This window comes from Mustela putorius, unplaced genomic scaffold (genome assembly GCF_011764305.1).
Source record: "Mustela putorius furo isolate JIRA1106 unplaced genomic scaffold, ASM1176430v1.1 tig00000281_pilon_pilon_pilon, whole genome shotgun sequence".
Taxonomy (NCBI): domain Eukaryota; kingdom Metazoa; phylum Chordata; class Mammalia; order Carnivora; family Mustelidae; genus Mustela; species Mustela putorius.
Genome location: NW_025421343.1, coordinates 1715498 through 1737336, shown reverse-complemented (window position 1 = coordinate 1737336; position 21839 = coordinate 1715498). Strand labels below are relative to the sequence as shown.

Sequence of the window (21839 nt, the reverse complement as noted above, 5' to 3'; positions counted from 1 at the left end):
AAGATTCCAAAATTTAAGATTCTTACTTAATCTGACTATGCTGCTTTAGCTTGCTTTCAGCAACTTACTCTCTAAACTTTTTTTTTTTTTTTAATTCTACTTATTTATTTGACAGAGAGAGAGAGATTACAAGTAGGCAGAGAGGAAGGCAAAGAGAGAGGGGGAAGCAGGGTCCCGGCTGAGCAGAGCCCAATGTGTGGGGCTTCATCCCACGACCCAGAGATCTTGACCTGAGCCGAAGGCGGAGACTCAACCCACTGAGCCACCCAAGCGCCCCTTACTCTCCAAACTTTTAACAGTTCTTCTCTCTCTTACTACTTCACTCACCTATAAGGGATTTTTTTTTTTTAAAGATTTATATATTTGAGAGAGCACGCACAAAGAGAGCGGGGGTGGAGGGGGGTGGGGGCAGAGAGAGAGGGAGGGAGTCTTAAGGGTGTGACCTGAGCCAAAACCAAGAGTCAGATGCATAATCAGCTGTGCCATCAAGGCGCCCCTCACCTATAAGGGTTTAATTATAGCAGACTCCTGACATTCATAAGTAACACTCTCCCCACCCACCCCACTCCTTAGTCTATGGCATGTCGCAGTCTGTTGTTTTACTCAGGCTGTAGCTAAGCCTGAACCTAGTGTGCAATGAATGAGTTTGGTGGGCAACAACAAGAAGTTGCTGCTTTTTGTTCTTCACTCTACTCTTTGCTCATTGTGAGGTAATGTGCTACATGTGACAGGAGTAAGAGATCTCAAAGAGTAGTAGTTTTTCATTTCCTTCCATTCACTCTCTGTTATTAACTGGTATACTCTTATCTTGGAAAAGCTGACAAATCTGATATTAAAGCAACTCAAAGTCAGCAGGCCTATGTCTGAAGCATGCCTAATCTAAAAATTCACAGCACAGGACTGTGTCCTGCACCCAACAAGCACTGAATTATTTTTTTGCACCTTTACAACTTTTAACAAACATATTAAATAGTAATTTAAACGGTTTAAAAGCAACTGTAGCGGCTCACGGGAAGTAAAGGCTGCTCTGTCTTTGTAGTTTTTCAAGGTAATACTAAATGACTTGCGAGAAGCTAACTCAAATGGGTCCTGGCAGAAACTAGATGTTACCACAAACAGAAAAAAAGATACTCTTAATACACTGAAAACAACAAGCAGTTTTACTCAAACCTATCTGGGGTCAATTATATGTAATCTAATTTCATCCAAAAAAATTAGGAGTTTTAAGAAATCTTTGACCTATACATGAATGGTTGAAACAGAGTGAAACCATGCTCTGCTATGACTTCCAGTATATATGAAGAATCCCTAAACAAGTCACAAGGGTCTCTTGTCTGAAATCAGAAGCACACAAGTCTTTAATAAATCAGTCACAAACACAAGATGGTATTTTAAATATACAGTAGGAACATTTATTTTAACACTTCTAAAAGATACTTCCTCCATGCCTGATGATTTGATATAAAAATCAAACACATCATACTTTCCCCATCAGTCTTTCCACATCAAGGGCAATCAGAAATTTGTACAACATGAATATTTGCTTCTGAAACAAAAATTACAAATTAAGTGGTAACAAAAATACACAAATCAACTGGACCCTAAACAAATTTCTAATGCAGTCTTTCCCCTTTCCCCCAATCACCTAGAACTTCTTTCTTCAGCCTCATTCTGCTCCTTTTCCTTTCTTTGCTTGGCCATGAACTTCTGTTAAAAACAATTTGCAATATAAAATATCTATTAGGTGTTGCTCTGCTGTGTGTGAAAACATATCTAATATATTTCACTGAATTTATAATTTGTAAGAGCCTGATCCTACAGAGATTAGAAACACAGTGCCTTACATTAACATTCTTTCCTTCCATTCACCAGTCATCTGATATTTATGACATACCAGGCATTACGCTTGGTGCTTGGGATTCAGTGGTCAACAAGATAGGTAAGGCCCTTTACCTCATGGAGCTTACATTCTAGTGGGGGAAGAGAAATAATAAAAGAATAAATAAGACAAATTTTCATGCTGGTAAGCACTATAAAGGAAAGAAATACAATAAGGGAAGTGACTGAGGTAAACCCTTCTCGGCGGTAGGAGGGAGTTTTGTACTTCTAGCTAGGTCTGTCTTAAGCAAAAGTCTTTCTGGAAGATGACATTTGAGTCTAGACTTAGCTAAAAGTGGGGGAAGAGGCAGCTATCATTAAATTTTTCAAGGAAAAGAAGTAGGACTGGGAGAGGGCAAAAGGAACAGGGATATAAAGGTGCAAAAGTAGCAAAGGGGGCTTTTATATATAGGAAACCAAAAAAAATGAGAGTACCAGAAAAACTGCAACATAGTGAGTAATAACAGAGAGTAAGGCCAGAGAAACAGAAAGGAATCAGATCATGTAGGGCTTTACAGACCTAAAGCCAGTGGAAATTTTAAATGGAAAAATGACACAACAAGTTAAGAGCACAGACAGTGTAGCATAATGGTTAAGGGTTTGAGGCTAGAATAAAACAGAGCTAGGTTAAAATCCCAAGTCTGCCACTAACCTGCTATGTGATCTTGGGATTAGATACTCTTTAAGCCTTTTTTCCTACCTTTAGAATTGGAATGATTAAAAAAAAGTAATAAAGAAGTTTGGAATGATACCATCTACCTCATAATGCTGATGGGGAAGGTATTAAATAAGCTTCCAGCAAATAACAACTCAATATTAGCTGAGTGTCGGTACCACAAATTCAATTTAGAGGCTATATAAAATAACCACAAACATTCAGGAGGAATCAGAACCACTGCTTCGACTATGGTTAATAATGATTCTCTAAAGGAGCACTTCCTAAAGATGAGTACAACTTAAAAGGCGGGTGAGGGGTGTCATTAAATCAGTTTAGGAAATGGGTTAAATAAAGTTAAACAGATTCTCTCTGACTAGACAATTCACAAATTTTAGTATGTTATTCGTCTGTTGACTCTTCAAGGGGCCATCAGAATATATGGTTCCCCACACTTTAATGGAGAGTTATACAGGACTAGTGATCTGTAGAATCTACCCTGGGGAATGCTGCCAGAGGAAAAGGAATAAAGACTAGACATTCCTTGCAGCATACAGTGAAGACTGTACTTTTGAACTACAGAGGAATAAACTGGCATAAATCTTCAAAAGTTCTCCCAAAGGAAAAGAATATACGTTCTGGGTGAACACTTAAGTAGTCTTATTACAATACCACCTGGAGTATTTTATGAGGTGTTAAGAAAAAAATTTACCTCTGTATTTTGCTTATGACGTGTACTCTTGCAGTGATTTGTCATTGCTTTTTCACCTGAGTAGAAGAGGGAACAAATTGGACAGAAGAATCCAGCCTTCGGTACAAGGAAGTCTAAATCTAGAGGACAGGAAGAAAGAGGGGAAAGAGAATGGAGGGAAATTAATATCTACAGCTGTGTTAATCAAGTTCTCTAAACATGACAAACATGCTTATCATAGTATATACTTTTATAAACATAATATTTATGGCTAAGTATCTAGGGATTAAGAGCAATTTAGCCTTTAATCACAAAACTAAGGGCTTCACTTATTTATTTTAAAGATTTTATTTATATATTTGACAGAGAGGGAGACAGCAAGAGAGGGAACATAAGCAAAGGGGGAGGGAGAAGCAGGCTGAGCAAGGAGCCTGATGTATGGCTCCAGACCATGACTTGAACCGAAAGCAGATGCTTAACGACTGAGCCACCCAGGCACCCCCCAGGGGCTTTATTTATTTATTTATTTTTTAACATATTCTGTAATACTCTAGAGCCTCCAGGATATCATGAAATTTCTTCAGAATAGCAATTCGTTGAAGAAAGACTCTAATGGTGTTTTTGAAATGAACATCTTTGGAATCCCATATAATAAAAGCAGAAAAATAGAGGCAGAATGATGGACAACTATTTGCCTGAGGAATATTCTGAGTAAATGGATTTGGTGCTCCTTTAGCCCGTTTTAGCTGGTCACAGTCTGCTAGCTTTTCAGCATGTTTACTAAAATTTCTGCCTGGGCAATGTAACTTAGCTCTTACCACAGCAGCAAAGAAAGTACCAGGAATTTAAAAAAAAAAAAAAAAAAAAGGCTTATCCCAAACTTTTAAGGATGGAAAAAAAAATCCTTGCTAGGTAAAAAAAAACCGTATTTCTGTTTTCAGAAATGTCAATAGTCATCTAAACAACAGAACACTTACTCTGGCACTGAATTTTTATTTCATATAGATAAGGAAAAATGTTATGTTTACTTTACCTTCAGGGACATCCGGTACCACTGATTTCCCTAAAGAAGAGTCCTCAATCTTCTTACGTTTTCGTTCTGGTTCTGAGTCCTTTAATCCAGATTCCTCATCAACTAAAATCATTAAAATTTTTCAAGGAAAAGAAGTCATTCAAAATACATGTACAGTATATAAAGCTAATACCAGATAATCCCTGCCTTCAAAATTAATTTATGGCTCTTCTCTCTAAGTAAACCTTCCTTGGCTGATCCCACTGGACCACTCTTCCAAGATTCTTCGATGTTAGGAAAAAAACAGACTAAAGGTAATAGCATATTTTATTTATATATTGTTCTCAAAAGAATTTAAAGGGTAATTGGAAGAATTTCAAGCTCTGTAGTTACTGTAAAGAGTTAACTAGTGTATGGAAAGGGCTGGGGTAGGGGAGTGTGGATTGAGGAGGAAAGGATGTGGGCAGAAAATATTCTCGTGTCCTCTACTGAGGCCCTCCCAGTCAAAAAATACTGAGCCTACACTGATAAAGACCCCTGTCCAACAGGATCACAAGTGACATCACAAATGTTCAAGTCCACCAAAGTAAATAACATGTAAGAAACATGCAGTTTTGGCAGACTCTGCATAATATGATCTTGGGGAAGAGAAGAAAGGAACTAGTTCCAAGCAATCCTGCTCACCTTCAGTAGCTATTAATATCTTTTTGTTACATGGTAGCTGACAAGTCCTTTTCACATATATACCCTTCATTTAGCTTTTATCTCCTGTGAGATAGGCAGGTCAAATCACCATTATCCTTTTCTTTTTCTTTCTTTCTTTCTTTTTTTTTTTTTTTTTAAAGATTTATTTATGTATTTGACAGAGAGAGAGCACAAGTAGGCAGAGAGGCAGGTAGAGAGAGAGGGGGAAGCAGGCTCCCTGCTGAGCAGAGAGCCTGATTCGGGGGCTCAATCCCAGGATCCTGAGATCATGACCTGAGCCAAAGGCAGAGGCTTAACCCACTGAGCCACCCAGGTGCCCCTATCTTTATTTCTTCACAGATAGAGAACGCAAAACCAAGACATAAGAAACTGGTACGGCCAAGGCTACAAGGCTTTTAAGTGACAGGTTAGAAGCAAAGTTTGTGACTTCAAGTTCAGTGTTCTCTTCATGCACCTGGGCTACTCTTCAGCAAATCTGAGGAGATGGACAGGAGCCATGAAATCATTTTTTTTAAATAAGACTTTATTCATCTGACAGAGAAGGACACAGTGAGAGAGGGAACACAAGCAGGGCAAGTGGGAGAGGGAGAAGCAGGCTTTCCATGGAGCAGGGAGCCCAATGAAGGGCTCAATCCCAGGACCCTAGGATCATGACCTGAGCTGAAGGTAGATGCTTAACAACTGAGCCACCCAGGCACCCCATGAAATCATTATTTACTCCTCTCTTACTCCTTGTGTTTTATTTTTTTACTGGTCATCAAGTCTTAAAGAGTTGATTAAAAAAAAGGTCATCTCCCTTTTCTTGACTTGATTAAAATAGCCTCTAGTCTCTTCCTACAACAGTTTATTACTCATCAGAATAACTAATAAACTTTCTCAAACATATCTGCTCCTGCCATTCCAAAGGGATGTTTATGTTGTAATAATAAATGTATGTTATATATAATCATATAAATAATTAAATAGATTAGGACAAATACTTCAGGTTTAAAACTGTTTAGAAATTTACTTTTTCTTCAGCTAGGTTCTTCTATCAAACATATTGTCCATTAACAGAAATAAATAGTTAAATAAGCAGTAAATGAGTCACTTTTCTCTATTCTTCAGTTGAAACAAGGCAGTTCTAAGAAAGCTGGTAGCTACAAACAGAAATCCTGGGGTGAAAATACCCTCATGAAATCATGCTAGGAGCTATCTGTCAGATTACTAAACCACTACCTAGGGGCTTGGTATCAAGGAGAGGTTATGGAGAAGAACAAAGGTGTACCCACTTGGCCATGGAAGATAGCTTCAAGAAAGAACACATGATCAAGTAACGCATAATGCAGAGAAGTCAAGTAAGACTAAATAAGGAAGAAAAAAAACTTAATAAATCAAGTTGGACAACAATCCAATGGGGGTTTATCAATATAAACTTCAGAATGGTAGTTTACAAAGAAGCCAAAATACATTCAGTTCATTGGGAGGAAGAAGTAAAAATAGGTGATTACTTCCAGATACTTTCCCCTGAAAGGAAAAAGAGACAAGGTGGGAGCCAGAGGATTCAAAGGTTAAGGGCATGGTTTTTTAAATGGGAAAGACTTGACCGTATTTTGTAGGTGACTCGTCAAGGAATATAAAACAGAAGCTGGCAGAGCTGGACCTCCCATACTGGCTCTGGTAAATGGAAATAAAAGCAAGGATATCCAGGGAGGAATGAGCTGATTAAAGCAGTACATGATGCAAAGCAGGAAAAGACTTATATTACACCCGGTCGGGAAATGGGGAAGAAAGGAGGCCTATAACCAACAGCCCAGCTGAGATCAGGTTCAATGAACTGAGACTCAATGACAGTTGGCAGTTTTTCCTTAGAGAAGACAGAATAGAAAAGCAAAAGGAAAGGAGGGTGCATCAAAGAGAACATATAAAGGATCCCCTGTAGTGCTGAGTCACCCTAGTAACTGATTTTTCGCTCTAACTCTGATTCTGTTAACTTGAGATCTCGAACTGTGTGCTTCTCTTCCTATCCTTCTATTATTTTTTTGCTATGAATATAATGGACAAAATGACAAATATCTGAGGGACTAGAGTACCTCTCTTACTAGATACCGGTCCATATTTGTTTCAACATAAATTTTCTCAATGTTACGACATCTTTGGCTGTCTGCATGGCAGCCTCCACAAAGCAAGGCATCTGGGTCCACAAGTAAGAGGTGGATAAGCAGTGATTTCTACTTGATGAGGCAACATGGTCAGAATAATCTCTCACGTATATCATCTCCATAAATTTGTCATATTCTACTGTCACCTTCTATCACAAAAGGGATTGCCTATTATTCTGTTATCCATTCCATTATGTTCCATTATCTCCAAATTACAAAGACTAAAATCTTTATCCAGATAAGGCTGCTTTGCCCACCCCCACCCCCACTCAATTTCACTGTTTTTCTACTTCTCTTCTTAGATGGTAGACCTTTAAGAACTTCAGCCACTAGTTTGTGTTACTCTCTACTCTCCTCCCCATTTCCATCAATCCTGCTTTACCTTCACAAATTTGGAAGGCCTCTTCACCTTTCCTTGGGTCTGTCGCAACAGCTTTTCCCGATGCTGGTGTTTTCCCAATTCTAACTCTCTTGGTTGGCGTTTTAGCTTTAAAGAGAAAGTCTGATTTACTGCTATAGTAATAGCATGCCATTCTTAGTTCAGAAGTTATTTCGATCTCCCTAAAGTGAGCTAAACCTTATTCTATACCATCAAAATATTACTTAAAAGTGAAATGACACCTTTACAATTTCTTCTAAATCCTAAATCTGAGAAAAACTGGGAGGCAGCCTGGTGTAATATCCTTCTACTAATGAAAAGCTGTCTTTTCCAGTAACACAAATATACCATTTCCATTCTAACTTGGGCACTGTAGTTTACTTTCCAGCTTTGTCATCTTTTTTTGGAAGTATGATAACTGAGGACAGTCTGCTCTGTAACTAAAAGCAATCTGTAAACTTGTACACATTCCTTTGGAAAATATCACAGGCCCTCACTCTTCATTAACTTCTTATACCAATATAGGGACAATTATGAGTAAGGCTACAACATCAAGTTTTAAAATTTTAAATGTAATCCCCTCATAAAGCAGAAAAATTACTACTTCTAAGTATCTACCTGCTAAGTGTCTTTGAATCATGGTTTTCAGATCCTCTTCCATAACATTCTCACTTATTGAACCAGCTTGGGAAAAGGCTTCAAGCTTCACCTTCCTTGAGTCCGTAGCTCTCTTTTTCCTATCCCCTCTTTTATCTATGGGACGGTCATTTCTGCTTTGTGCTAACTCTGCTTTTAAATCATTGTCTCCATCTTCCTCTTCTCCAACTTCATCAACAGTAACAAAATTAAGCTCTTCTTTAAGGTTGTTAAAATCTGCCAGAGAGTCCTCATCCTCTTCAGTTACTTCATCCAAAGTGACTAAATGCAGATCACTGCTGTCATCCTGTATTTCATCTACAGTAACTAAAGTAGAAGGGTCTTCAGGCATCTGGGAAGAAATGAACTCAATAGGATCCCTTCCAGTACTTCCCTCATCTCCTTTAACATTTAAAGTGGCAAAAGTTAAGTCGGCTGACTCATTTAAAGGTAGCTCCTCAACTTCTCCAATTTCATCCACAGTTACCAAACGTTCCTGTTTGAGAAGATCTTGCTCTTCAGCCACTGACAGTACAGTAACATCTTTAGGTTCACTGTGGGAAATGCAATCATCTTGATCAATTAACTCATCTAATGTTAGGAGTGAATTTGAATTTTTTACCATTTCTTCCATATTTATTTCTTCTTCATCAATTACTTCATCCACAGTTACTAGAGCTTGTGCTAGGTGTGCAGCTCCATCCTCCTCTTCCCCAATCTCATCCAATGTTACAAAAGATAATTCTCCCTCAACAACACGAGGGGCAGGAGTTTTCCCTTTCTTCTTCTTTATGTTAAGTTCAGAGGAAGGGGTATTTTTGAGACTGTCTTTTCTTTTTCCTTTTAGTGGGTTTTGCTTGGCTTGAAAAGTATTTACTTCTTCTATAACCTCATCCACAGTGACAAATTCATCCAAATTAAATGGAAATAATGGTTCCTGTTGAAGAGACTAAAAAGAAAAAAACAAAAACACAGACCTGTAAATAGAAGCAATTACTCATAACTGGTTAGGTTCCAAATAGTCCCAGCAAATGTACATGAAATATCATCTGTGAGAATTTCAGTACAAAGAAGTTTCCTATAGGCTGAAATAAACTATTTTTTAAGGCCACACAAATGAATTAGCTCTAATCCACAGAGCAAACAATACCAAAGGTAAAATCCTAAAAATATCAACCCAATTCCACCTTTACTTAAATTCAGTTAAGACTGCATTTCCTAAATGATGTCCAGGTTTTTGAAATATGAAACACAAAAAAATACTACATTTAAAGTATTTATCAAACAGTGTAGAGCATTTATCAAAGCACAATGTGAAAAATTCATTTTTCCCTATTAAATGATACCTAACAAGTGTTCTAGGAGACTTAGCCGGCTATTAGAAGGACCTCGAATGTAGCTATAAAGTAAATAGCTAACTAGGTATAATCTAGTTAGCTACAACAACATTAATATAAAACATTATACAACATTAACATAATATATTCATATGTTAATGTTAAACATTAAGTTTACATTTAGAGAAAGTTATATGAAAAAATTCTTACTAAATAAGACTTAATGCCAAATTCACTTGAAAAAAAAATAGTATCTCTAATTTGAAAAATGGTGACACTACTAAAGAAAATAAATTCCCTCCTACAAATTTAGTATGCTATCAATGACTAATTACTAGCATATATAATGACATAAGAACATATACCCAGGGGCGCCTAGGTGGCTCAGTGGGTTAAGCCGCTGCCTTCGGCTCAGGTCATGATCTCAGGGTCCTGGGATTGAGTCCTGCATCGGGCTCTCTGCTCAGCAGGGAGCCTGCTTCCTCCTCTCTCTCTCTCTGCCTGCCTCTCTGCCTACTGTCAAATAAATAAATAAAATCTTTAAAAAAAAAAAAAAGAACATATACCCAGTAATTTGGGGGGGAAAGAAACATTTAAGCATTCATATCATCAATTTATTAACTGATAGTATAAATTTATTAATAAGCTAACAGAAACATCATCCTTATTATGTTTTTAAAATACTTATTATGCTTCTTAAACTAACATTTCTCCTTTGTGCCCTGATAAAATGACCAAAAAAATATTCTATGAATGGAAAAACCTAAAATATCAAACTACAACAAAAAAATAACACATTTATTTGGCAGGAGAGCTTAGTACCAGGAAAGCAAATCTTAGATCCTATCCAGTTAGGTTAAACTGAGCCATCTCGAAAGGACCACCTGTTCGGAAGTTCCACAAAATGGCAAGGATTCTAGTCAAACACCACCCTTCTTTAACACACATGATTCTATTATGTTTATAACTTACTGCTGTCAAAGGAGATTGGAGGGGTTTTTCTACTCTAATTCCCTTCCCGTCCCTGCGTAACTTTTTGCCCTTCACCATGAACACCAATAACTTAGCCTAGCTCAAGGTCAAAAAACAAATTGGTGGTAGGGTCAAAAATAAAATACCTCATTCCTGTCTCTTGCTGTTATCAAATTGATTATTATAGGAGAGACACTAGTGGTAAGATAGATGAACTCTACTATGGAAAGACAGAATAAAAGGCTTATTAGTGTTAGTGAATTTTTTCTCACCTCTTTAGATTTGGAACTTCTACCAGTGGTGCTTTTAGGATTCTTAGTGTTTTGCCCAGCCAAGGTCTGAAATATTAAGTAAAAAATACAGAAAAATAGAATTTACAACCATGTTATTAATGTTCTTTTTTTTTTTTAAATCCAAACACCAAAAAATATCCAAACATTCAATTATGCAAATAGTTAACAGGTATACCACACTAAGTCAACAATCATTTTAACAACATAGGCATCCTCTGTGTAAGTTGTAGGTAAACTCAGTTTCACTCATCTTCTCTTCCCAATACCCACAATGTCTAAGTTAGGCAATCAGTAAGCTGATAAAGGAGTTTCAATTAAAAGAGAAAACGGTTTCCCATTCAGATGCAGAGTAGTAAATCACCTCAGGAGAGTCACTGCAGACTTTTCTTTTTTTTGTTTTTAAAGCACACCTGTATTTCTGACCACATTTTATCCAAACAGTGCTTTTCAAACCTGTTAATAAATTACAAACTTGAGCTTACTATTCTAAATGTCTACTGGCTTCCATCAGTAGAATCATTAAGAGAAATGGGAACTTGGGAGTGGAGTGAGGAGATGAAAGTACAAAACAAGATTACATCTCCTACTCCAAAGCTACAACAGCAGAGCTACTCATTTCAAAGATACACTGAGCCATTCTTCCTACCCTCCTCACCTTATTGTTGCTGTCATGCCGTTTCATGACGGAGGGTCTAGCCTCTGTTTCCTGAGATTGTTTTGTAATATCCCTGTAATCCAGTTCAGAATCCTTGCCTTGCAGGGCTGAGATCCTTCCACTGCCTCCTCTGGTAACACCGCTCTGACTGGGTTTGAATTTATTGCTGCTTTCAGCCAAGCCTGACCTGGCACTTGTAGGTTTAAGGAGACCCAACTCCTTGGCTGAAAGCTTCTTTTCAGCATTAATTTGATCTCTGAGTACAGATTTCAGAAAACTTTTCTGGTTCTCGGATTTTGAAGTAGCTTTTGCCTTTAGAGAAGAGACCATACCGGCTTTGATGCTTGATTTAGTGCTAGATGCATTTGATACAGCCAACATACTAGTTTTACTAGTTTCATCAGGCTTATTAGCCTGACCCATTCCTTTATTCGGGTATCCCTTGGTCACAGCATTTTCTGCAGGCTTTTCTTTCACTGCTGCCACGATCTTTTCCAACTTCTCTGTAACCATCCTAGCATCATTCTTTTCAGCCTTCTCTGTTCCTATTTGCAGATCCATTCTGGTTTCCTTACTATTAAATTCATTTTCTTCCTTTTCATCCATGTTACTTTTCTCAGAAATTACCTTTGTGCTCACTGCCTTCTCATCCCCAGTGGAAATTCCTGGTACCAAGGCCAAAACACAAGTAGATGGTACTATTTCTGAAACAGTTTCATGTTTGTCCACTTCAGCTACAGCCTCTATCATAGACTGTGTAATCCCAGAAAAGAAATCTTCTGCTTCAGATGGAGATTCTTCTAGAATTCCTTTGATGTTCCTTTCTTCTATAAATGCAGTGTCAGATGTTGATAATTCTGTTGTAGGGTTAATAATTTCTGCCTCTTCCTTCTCAAAGTCACTGGTATACACCTGCTGATTTAAAACACATTCCTCTACATTTTCAGTGAATAATTCAATACTTATTGGAGTGGATGCTACAAGAGGAATTTCCACTTTGATCTCTTCTTCTTGAGTTTCAACTTCCAAAGTTTGAATTGCAAAGTCAGAGTCACACAGTGCCTTTTCAGGTTCTTCCTCACAAGTTTCTTCCTGCTGTACGGATGTTTCTGTTTCAACGTTGGGAACAGTTTCTTCTTCAACCTCACTAGGTTTAACAGAGAGACTATCAGCTGCTGTTTGGACCTCACTTTCATCAACTGGACTGTTTTTCAAGTCAGGGCTAAAAGTATTTAAAAACAAACAAAAAAAGAACACAAACAAAACACAAACAAAAATCAAACTATGATGAGAATTCAACCATTATAAATAATTCTGTTGATGCCAACTGTTAAGACTTCTTGATGCATTAGTAATAAGCACTGGGAAATCCAGCCAATCAGAATTAAAATGGTTAAGACGTTTTGATATAAATATGTAAGCAATATAAAATTTTAAGAGATCCTCCACTGCCCTGAAGAATTCTTTTTAGTTCAAAGGAAATAATGGCAAAATTATGACCACTGATACAATCCTTACAACCAATTTTTTCCTTCTGTTTCACATTTGCACTAGACATGAGGAGGCTGAATGTGAATGTAAGACATCTCAGATTATTAAGATCTTCCCAATAGTGGTTACTGAAATAATAAAATATCTGTATAGTTCTACAATGAAACTAACAGTCCATGCACTGAAATTTAAAATTTTCAGTGAATCTTATCTAAAATGAACAGAAACTGGTCGGGAGAAAAGGCTATACTCCTAACAATGTCAACTTTTTTTTTTTTTTTAAAGATGTGAGACGGATTTGTTTTTCCAAAGAACTGTATTTATTAATAACAATACCTAAAAGAAAACTTCCTTTGGAAGTATCTTTTAAATACTCTATTGGATTTAAAGTTAGAGGCAAAACACAATCATCTTAACATAAATTAGGTGCCTTTGGCTACTTGAGAGGAAGGTATATATTAAAAGAAATCTTTCCAGTTACAGAGAATAACTTAGAATTCTAATACATAATTTAAAATTTTAAGTAAAATTATTCAGAAGAAATGAAGAAAATACATGCCAAGTAAAAGCAACCGATCTTATTTCACTGTGGTCTTTCCAAATCCAAGGTAAATAAAATTATGTGTGGGATTCTGTAATTCAACTTATTTCACGGAGACAGAGATAGAATAAACTAATTTTTATATTAATGTTCCATAGGTCAGAGGTTATCTTGAAGAGTGACAAGAAAAATCTTAGCTTCCAAAACAATGTCCAGCATGCAGTCAACACAAATCAAATTTAACTAACATATTCGCTTATTACATTAGAAGCAACTGGTTAGAGGAAGACACCAGAAAGTGATGCCGTATCAACACCTCACAGTAAAGAATATTGGGGTTTTTTTCCTCCTACTTTTCAAAGAAGGAGGGGATGAGACATCCCCTTGATATGTTTCCCCAAAAGTGGCCATAATACCCTTCAGTCAATGCAAGGTGATGTGTATCTGTGTCCCAAGACGTTAATATTTCAAAACTTTGGAAAAAGTACGTGCTACCATATCAGGGTCCAATCATTTAAACCAATAAACTGGTCTTCCCCACCCCCACCGAAGATGGTTAAGTTTAAACTTCCAAAGATCTAAGAGATCAGAGAAACACCTCCTAATGAAGTTATAGAAGCAGAGAGTGTGAGGAATTTAAGTTCAACAGTCTGTAACCACACACCTTAATTATTATGTATTCTACTTATTTGTATAAGCTTCCTCTGTATGCTGAAAGGGTTTAACACTTTTTTGAAATTATTCACATCGCTTAAATTCAAAAATACCAATGGCTGATTTTAAGTGTTCCAAATTCTTAGAACTAGTCAGAATAAAACTGGTGGCCCAGCACAAATACAACAAAGGTAAGAAGTTCTGACATTCAGTTACAGCAGTTATGTAAATAATACCTCTCAAATGTAAGCTTTCATTTTTAAACTGTAAAACTTATTATCTAAATAAGGAAGATTAAATTCAAATTCCTGCCTCATTACAGAACTGCACCATTAACCCTAAAGGCTTTACAAATTAGGGTTATACAAAAACAGCAATCTACTCAGCTAGAAGGGTAACAATGGAGATTTTTATTCCTGGCTCTAGGATATAGCAAGTCCTTCCCCTTTACCGTATTTAAAGTTTGTCAGTAGAAAAAGCTATTATATTTTATACAAAATGGATCACTATGCAGTTTCAGTACTTCAAACAGAGAATATGGACCTACTTGAAAAAAATGACTTAATATGCTGTTTGTGTTTGTCTTTTAAAATTACAGTGTTGGTTGCCTGGGTGGCTCAGACAGTTGAGTGCCTGCTTCGGCCTGGGTCACGATCCCTGATCCCAGGATTGAACCCTTCATCAGGCTCCCCACTTGGTGGGGACTCTGCTTCACCCTCTGTCCTTCACCATGCTTGTGTTCTCTCTATCTTAAATAAATAAATAAAATCTTAAAAATAAATAAAATAAAATAAAATTACAGTGCTTTTTCACAGAATTCATTTACCAAAAAATTATGTCTAGTTCTTTGGCTAATAGGGAAAAAGTATCCATGTTCATGAAATTAGCCTGAAAAGTCCATTTGAGATGTCAAATAAATGAAATTATTAATACCAGAGTCAAAAAAGACCTCAGTCTTTTAGAGATCAAAGGAAAACTACATCATATTTTGGGAAATGCACAAGAAAGAAATAAAAAAGGCATTCAGGATATAGGTATCTAATTTCTACCTCTGACCCACTTCCATCCCCCCATAATACCACGGTTTCAAAACAAAAAAAGCTGGGTGTGAGAACAAAGGTTAACAACCATATGCTATACTTTTCAAGAAACTTTAGACTGCAACTTAACAATACTGGAGATTAGTATTTATTTAAGAGGACCACTGAGTACTTTCCAACATTGCTAATGGGTTGGTGAAAACTGTACCTTGCATCCTTATTTGGAGCCTTAATCACATGAAAGGTAAATACGGTATACATGGGAGGGGATGAGAAAAGGCAAAATGTAGAATATTCCTGATATATCCGTAAGAGATTTCCTTTAAATAGGAAATATATTTAAAGACTTTACACTAATTATAAACAAAAGGATCACATTCATGATGAATCAGTACCTGCAAGTCCTTCAAAAACAAAAACAACAAAACAAGCACCAGTATTTTCCCAGGATCAGTTTACGCCATCCAAGAAATGTGAAGTATTCAGGCCCCATCCCACATCTTTTTTTCTAATGTCATATAAGTCAGAAAAAAACTGACTGCAAAATGGGAATTATTAGTACTAGAAATTTTAAAATTAACTTTATAAGATTACCATAATAGGTAACTATCTGTAAACTCCTTAAGAAGAATCTTTGATTGGGAAGTCAAGATAATGAGAGGAAAAAATGACTAGAACACAGACAATAGCTGTTCTTGCAGACCTAAAACTATGTCAAATGAAATCTATAAAATGAGATTAACCTATAAAATGAATTTTCGGAAAGGCCTATACACTTAGCCAGCTACTGTGGCCAACTGTAGGTCCATCTATATTACATGTAGCATTACCTATTTATTGCCCTTTGTGGGCTTTTAGGGCCAACAGTGCTGTTAGTATTACTTCTTAGACATGGGAATGTAATTGGTATGATCGTGTACAACTTAAAAGAAAGTCTGTGCTGGCAATGTATGTATAGCAAACCTAACTGCTTAAAGTTACCACTATATTTCTTATCACTCTTTTTTTTTTTTTTTTTTAAAGATTTTATTTATTTATTTGACAGACAGAGACCACAAGTAGGCAGAGAGGCAGGCAGAGAGGAGGAAGCAGGTTCCCCGCCGAGCAGGAAGCCTGACACGGGGCTCAATCCCAGAACACTGGGATCATGACCTGAGCCGAAGGCAGAGGCTTTAACCCACTGAGCCACCCAGATGCCCCTTTCTAAGCACTCTTAATCAACTTTATCATTTAAAAGCCGCATATAAGAATTACTAAGAAAAACCCATCAAACAGCCCACTTTTCAGGCATCTTAAAATTAGCGCATCAAATTAAACAAACTTTCCATATTTAAACACTTTCAAAATGCTCTTTCAAACTGGTAAACTCTTACCACACTGACCTCTAACAAATAAGAACAAATCATTTAGTATTAAAAAGAGGAAAGAATTCTAAGTCAGCGATTCCCAATGAAGAGCATTAAAAAGAAGTTTATTAGTTGGTGGGGCAAAGGTGGTGATAAAGGTGGTATTCATCAGGATGAATAAATCACTGAGAAGAGGGTGTAGTATATGTGGTCAGACCAGGACTGTGAGTCACTAGCCTATGTATATACTGAAGAACAAGTTTTCACCTCTCATCCAAGCTTTCATACATTATTTTGTTTTAAAAATATCGTTTCCCCACTCCAATTGTCTTCAGAAAGTATCAAAATATATACTGAATACCTTCTTTTCAAAAGAACGTACAATGATTAAAATTTTATTACTGTGTTTAACAATTTTGGAATAGAAAAATCTACAAGAATGTAATGCTGATAACGGAGTCGAGCTGTTCAAGAGTTTAGCAAAACATTTCATAAAGAAGTCATATTTATGTATTTAATTCAAACTGTGTTTACAAATTTAGTTTTTCTAAAAAAAAAAAAAAATCAGTAAATACTTGAAAGAGACTAAAAAACAGACAAAACAATGCCTGGTCAAACAGTCCAAAAAAAAAAAACCCCCACATACATACACCGTAACATTCATATATATATACAAAATAGACATGAGAGCGACAAACATTTTACTACAAGTGAACAATTATAAAATACAGAAACAAAATTCAGTAATTAAATACTTGCAAAAATATTAGTAAGCATAAAACAACATACCTTTCTTTTCCTAGTTCTGGGTCTTTGTCAGCTTGAGCCTGTAACACAATTCCACATTTCATTAGAGGCTATTCTAGAAGATTTTAAATATTTATCCCATCAATGCTATGTTTTCTGTTCTTAAAATCTAAGCTAAAAAAACAAGACCACATCTTAAAACAATATCAAAACAGTTTTTGGTGTCCACGTAACTATCAGGTTCTAGAATTATTATTATTTTTTAAAAGATTTTATTTACTTATTTGACAGAGAGAGAGAGACATCACAAGCAGGCAGAAAGTCATGTAAAGGGGGCAGAAAGCTCCCTGCTGAGCAGAGAGCCTGATGTGGGGCTTGATCCCAGGACCCTGAGATCATGACCTGAGCTGAAGGCAGAGGCTTACCCACTGAGCCACCCAGGCACCCCTAGAATTATTTTCTCATTAGATAAAAAACCCTAAGTTAGGTGATAGAGAATAATGGACAGAGAGCAATTAATGAGAAAAAAAATCTCCTTAATGCTGATATAAAATAAGAAACTCTTTTGGATGCCTGGGTAGCACAGCTGGTTGAGCATCAGACTTGGTTTTGGCTCAGGTCATGATCTCAGGATCCTGATATCAAGCCCTGCATCAGGTTCTGTGCTTAGCTGGTAGTATGCATGAGATTCTCTCAGCCCCTCACCCTCTGGCCCTCCTCCCATGTGTGTGCATGCATACGTGTATGCTCTCATTTTCTCTCTCTCAAATAAATACAATCTTAAAAAAAAAGAAAATTTTTTATCTTTAAAGGCTTGGAAATACTGCTTTTTTTCCCAAGAATAAAAACCTGAAATTTCAACATCTTCACTGTCCAATTATTATTTAAAAAGACTTCTATCAATATGGGAGATGAGGTGACTTAAAAAGCTTTCTACTCAAAACACCTAGTGGTGCCTGGGTGACTCAGTCGTTAAGCATCTGTCGTCAGCTCAGGTCATGATCCCAAGGTCTTGGGATGGAGCCCGTCACTGGGCTCCCTGCTTGTCAGGAAGCCTGCTTCTCCCTCTCCCACTCCTCTCCTCATATTTCTTCTCTCGCTGTCTCTGCCAAATAAATAAATAAAATCTTAAAAAAAAAAAAAAACCCACAAATACCTAGAAGTGCTGAACAAAATTTAACAATCCTTTTTTTTTTTTAAAGTAGGCACCACGCCTAGGGTGGAGCCCAATGTGGAGCTTGACCTCATGACCCTGAGATCAAGACCTGAGCTGAAATCACAAGTTGATTAATCAACTGAGCCACCCAGGCACCCCCAACAATAATCCTTTTAAACATACTTCTGAACCACCAAGAAAATCAATGTCCTAGGGCCCAAAACAGAAGCAGAATTAAACTTCAGTGCCTACGTACCAAGCATAGGTCTAGACCCTGGACATATCAGTGAACAAAACAGCAAAAACTATCTGTTCCTTAGAGCTTACATATATCAGCTGTAGGTTGCTTCTCTGCGAATCATGTGCTCTGAGTTAGAATTACCTTTCTTTAGATATATTAAAAACTGAAAATTATACTTTAAAGAAAGTTGAATAATGTGCTTAGAAAGGATTTCTGGTGTAGGTAATGGGAGTCCCAGAGTAAAGGCCTTCTTTATTGGGGCATTTTCTTGGGTATTCATTCTACACTCTAATGACACGTAACCAAAATTAAAGATGATAGTTGATAAGCCCCATCCATAGTATTTACAAGCAGTCTTCCCATTCATGGGAAAAGCTTATGGGGGGAGGAGAGCAGCCTGCATGACAGCGGAGGAAATCTGTATCAGATACCTGTATTAGCTAACTTGCTTCCTTCTTCATAAAGAGAAAAACAAATGCACAACAGAGAGTAAGGTAAAAATACAAAATGGACTAAAGATATTTCAGACAATGAAATACTCCACAAAATCAGTATAGGTGCTACTTCCACAAAGAACATTAAAATTTAAAAAGAAGAAATAATCAAAGAAATAATAAGAGAAAGATCTTTTTCAGGTGAAGGAACACACTAATCTTTATAAATTCACTGAGTGCTCTAAAGCAGGATATATGAATAAGTCCCAAACCAAGATAAAACCTTGCTCACTGGGCTAGCCATACTGATCCTGCCTGGAGTTTCTGAATCATCCAATTTGTCCTTAAGGACTTAACACTTGCCCTTCAGTTTAAAAACCTCCTCTCTCAGGATGCCTGGGTGGCTCAGTGGGTTAAAGCCCCTGCCTTCTGCTCAGGTCATGATCCCAGAGTCCTGGGATCGAGCCCCACATCGGGCTCTCTGCTCGGCAGGGAGCCTGCTTCCACCTCTCTCTCTGCCTGCCTCTCTACCTACTTGGGATCTCTGTCTGTCAAATAAATAAATAAACAAAATTAAAAAAAAAAAAAAAAAACCTCCTCTCTTTACTTTGTTCAGGTCTCAAATAACTATTCCTCAGAGGGACTATCCCTGCCACTGTAAAATAAACATTCCCCCCAATCCATTACTGGCTACCCTTTTATCTTGACTGGTCTCCATAACACTTCATAGCATTTCTTAACCACCTGACATTGAGTGTGTGTACATGTATAATCTTTTTATAGTCTATCTTTTCTGCTAAAGTATAAGCTCCTTGAGGACTAGGATATCATCTCCTCTGTTTATCAATGTAGTCCAATGTCTAAAACAGAGCTGCCACAGAAAAGGAATTACACAAGTATTTAATGAACCAATCAATAAATGCTAAAAGTTTTCAAAAGAAAAAAAATACATAATGGTATGATTAGATTCAGCCTCCTTGGGGTGCCTGGCTGGCTCAGTCGGTTAAGCATATGCCTTGAGCTCATGTCAGGAGGCCAGGGTCCTGGGATCAAGCCCCGTATCAGGCTCCCTGCTTAATGGGGAGCTTGCTTCTCCCTCTGCCTCTGCCACTACCCCTACCCCTGCTTGTGTTCTCTCTCTCACCCTCTCTCAAATAAATAAAATCTTAAAAAAAAAAAAAAAAAAAGTATCAGCCTTCTCCTTAACAATACAGTTTAAGGGGCACCTGACTGGCTCAGTAGGTAGAGCATGCAACTCTTCATCTCAGGTGTGTGAGTTTGAGCCCCATACTGGGTGTGTAGAGATTTATTAAAAATAAAATCTTAAAACAAACAAAAAACCTAAAACAGGTTAAGAAAAACAATGAAAGGAAAAACAATCTGGGCACAAAATTCTCCATCCAGACAAACTATGAATGAAATATGTAAAAACAAATAAAGTCAATTTCAATTATGCAGGGATTCAAAAAGTTCATGGTTCACAGGGGTGCCTGGGTGGCTCAGTGGGTTAAAGCCTCTGCCTTCGGCTCAGGTCGTGATCCCAAGGTCCTAGGACTGAGCCCCACATCGAGCTCTCTGCTCGGCGGAGAGCCTGCTTCCTCCTCTCTCTCTGCCTGCTTCTCTGCCTACTTGTGATCTCTGTCAAATAAACAAACAAATCTTTAAAAAAAAAAAGTTCACTGTTCACACATACTTTCTGAGGGAAAATTACTGGATGATGTGATCTAACAAACATAAAAGCCAAACAAGAGAGGAGGAGATACAAAATCCAAGAAATAACAGAAATTAGCCTAGAAGAGCAATAAAAAGAAAATAAAGGTATATAGCTGCTTTACAAAACAAATGGCAATAAATTTAGAACAGGGAGCTTTACCAAGAGAGCAGACTCTATTCAACAAATAGTAATTAATGGCCTGAGTAACATGAAGACAGTCTTCCCTTTTCCTCTCAACAGTAACTGCCCTACCACAATTGTACAGGAAAGCCATAATCCAAAAACTGAAGAAAACAAAAACAGCATAATTTTGAAAAATAAATGGGAATATAAGAAAGTGACCTCCAAGTATACAAGTTACAGATACTCTATTTCCTTATTTATAGAGCTGCTCTCATACTACTGAATTCTGTAGTATCTTCTTAATCAAGATATCAAAAAATATAGATATTATCTTTCAATACTTAGATTTAAGCTTTCATGCTTCTTATGCAGAGTAACTATAGTTACACAACTACAAGTTGCAATGTACACCTGCATAACATTACAGTTAAAAAAATGAATGGGGCGGTGCCTGGGTGGCTCAGTGGGCTAAGCCACTGCCTTTGGCTCAGGTCATGATCTCAGGGTCCTGGGATCCAGCCCCACATCGGGCTCTCTGCTCAGCAGGGAGCCTGCTTCCTCCTCTCTCTCTGCCTGCCTCTCTGCCTGCTTGTCATCTCTCTCTGTCAAATAAATAAATAAAATATTAAAAAAAAAAAAAGAACAGGGGGGTGTCAAAGAATAATACAAGGATGGTAATAAATTAGCTCATTATAAACATGGTCAATTAAAAACCATAATTAAAAAATTATTTAAAAAATTGGGGGACAGAATTTATTTCCATTTCCTAGTCTAGCTTAGGCATTAACTACTTCTCATATAGACCATTATAATACCTTGAAATTAGTCTACCTGCCACAGCCATCAATTTATCATTTGTTAAATGAATATAATGGACACTATATGACATGTTCAAGATTATAAGGCTACCTTATCAGGTGTGGGGCTAAGTCTACAGTAAAACAGTATGTTTTTCAATTTAATAAGCTGTAAGAATAAGGTTCCGAGTAAAAGCTTGG

At 37.1% G+C, this 21839-nt stretch overlaps 1 protein-coding gene across 6 annotated transcripts in view; it reads right to left on the bottom strand.

Moving 5' to 3' along the window:
- Nucleotides 1-1386: 1386 nt before the first annotated feature.
- The window catches only part of ZNF638 (zinc finger protein 638), an 82408-nt gene continuing 61955 nt past the window's right edge, over nucleotides 1387-21839 (bottom strand). For 3 of the 6 annotated variants that reach the window (XM_013051149.2, XM_013051148.2, XM_045079001.1), the window contains 8 exons: nucleotides 17216-17253; nucleotides 11355-12576; nucleotides 10679-10744; nucleotides 8080-9046; nucleotides 7465-7584; nucleotides 4258-4359; nucleotides 3246-3364; nucleotides 1387-1707 (listed from right to left, as the gene is read on the bottom strand). In XM_013051149.2, the coding sequence (XP_012906603.1) occupies nucleotides 1642-1707; nucleotides 3246-3364; nucleotides 4258-4359; nucleotides 7465-7584; nucleotides 8080-9046; nucleotides 10679-10744; nucleotides 11355-12576; nucleotides 17216-17253 (2700 nt within the window). In that variant the 3' untranslated portion in view covers nucleotides 1387-1641. Of the gene's footprint in view, nucleotides 1971-3245; nucleotides 3365-4257; nucleotides 4360-7464; nucleotides 7585-8079; nucleotides 9047-10678; nucleotides 10745-11354; nucleotides 12577-17215; nucleotides 17254-21839 lie in introns of all 6 variants that reach the window. The other 3 variants (XM_013051147.2, XM_045079002.1, XM_045079003.1) reach the window with 3 other exon arrangements.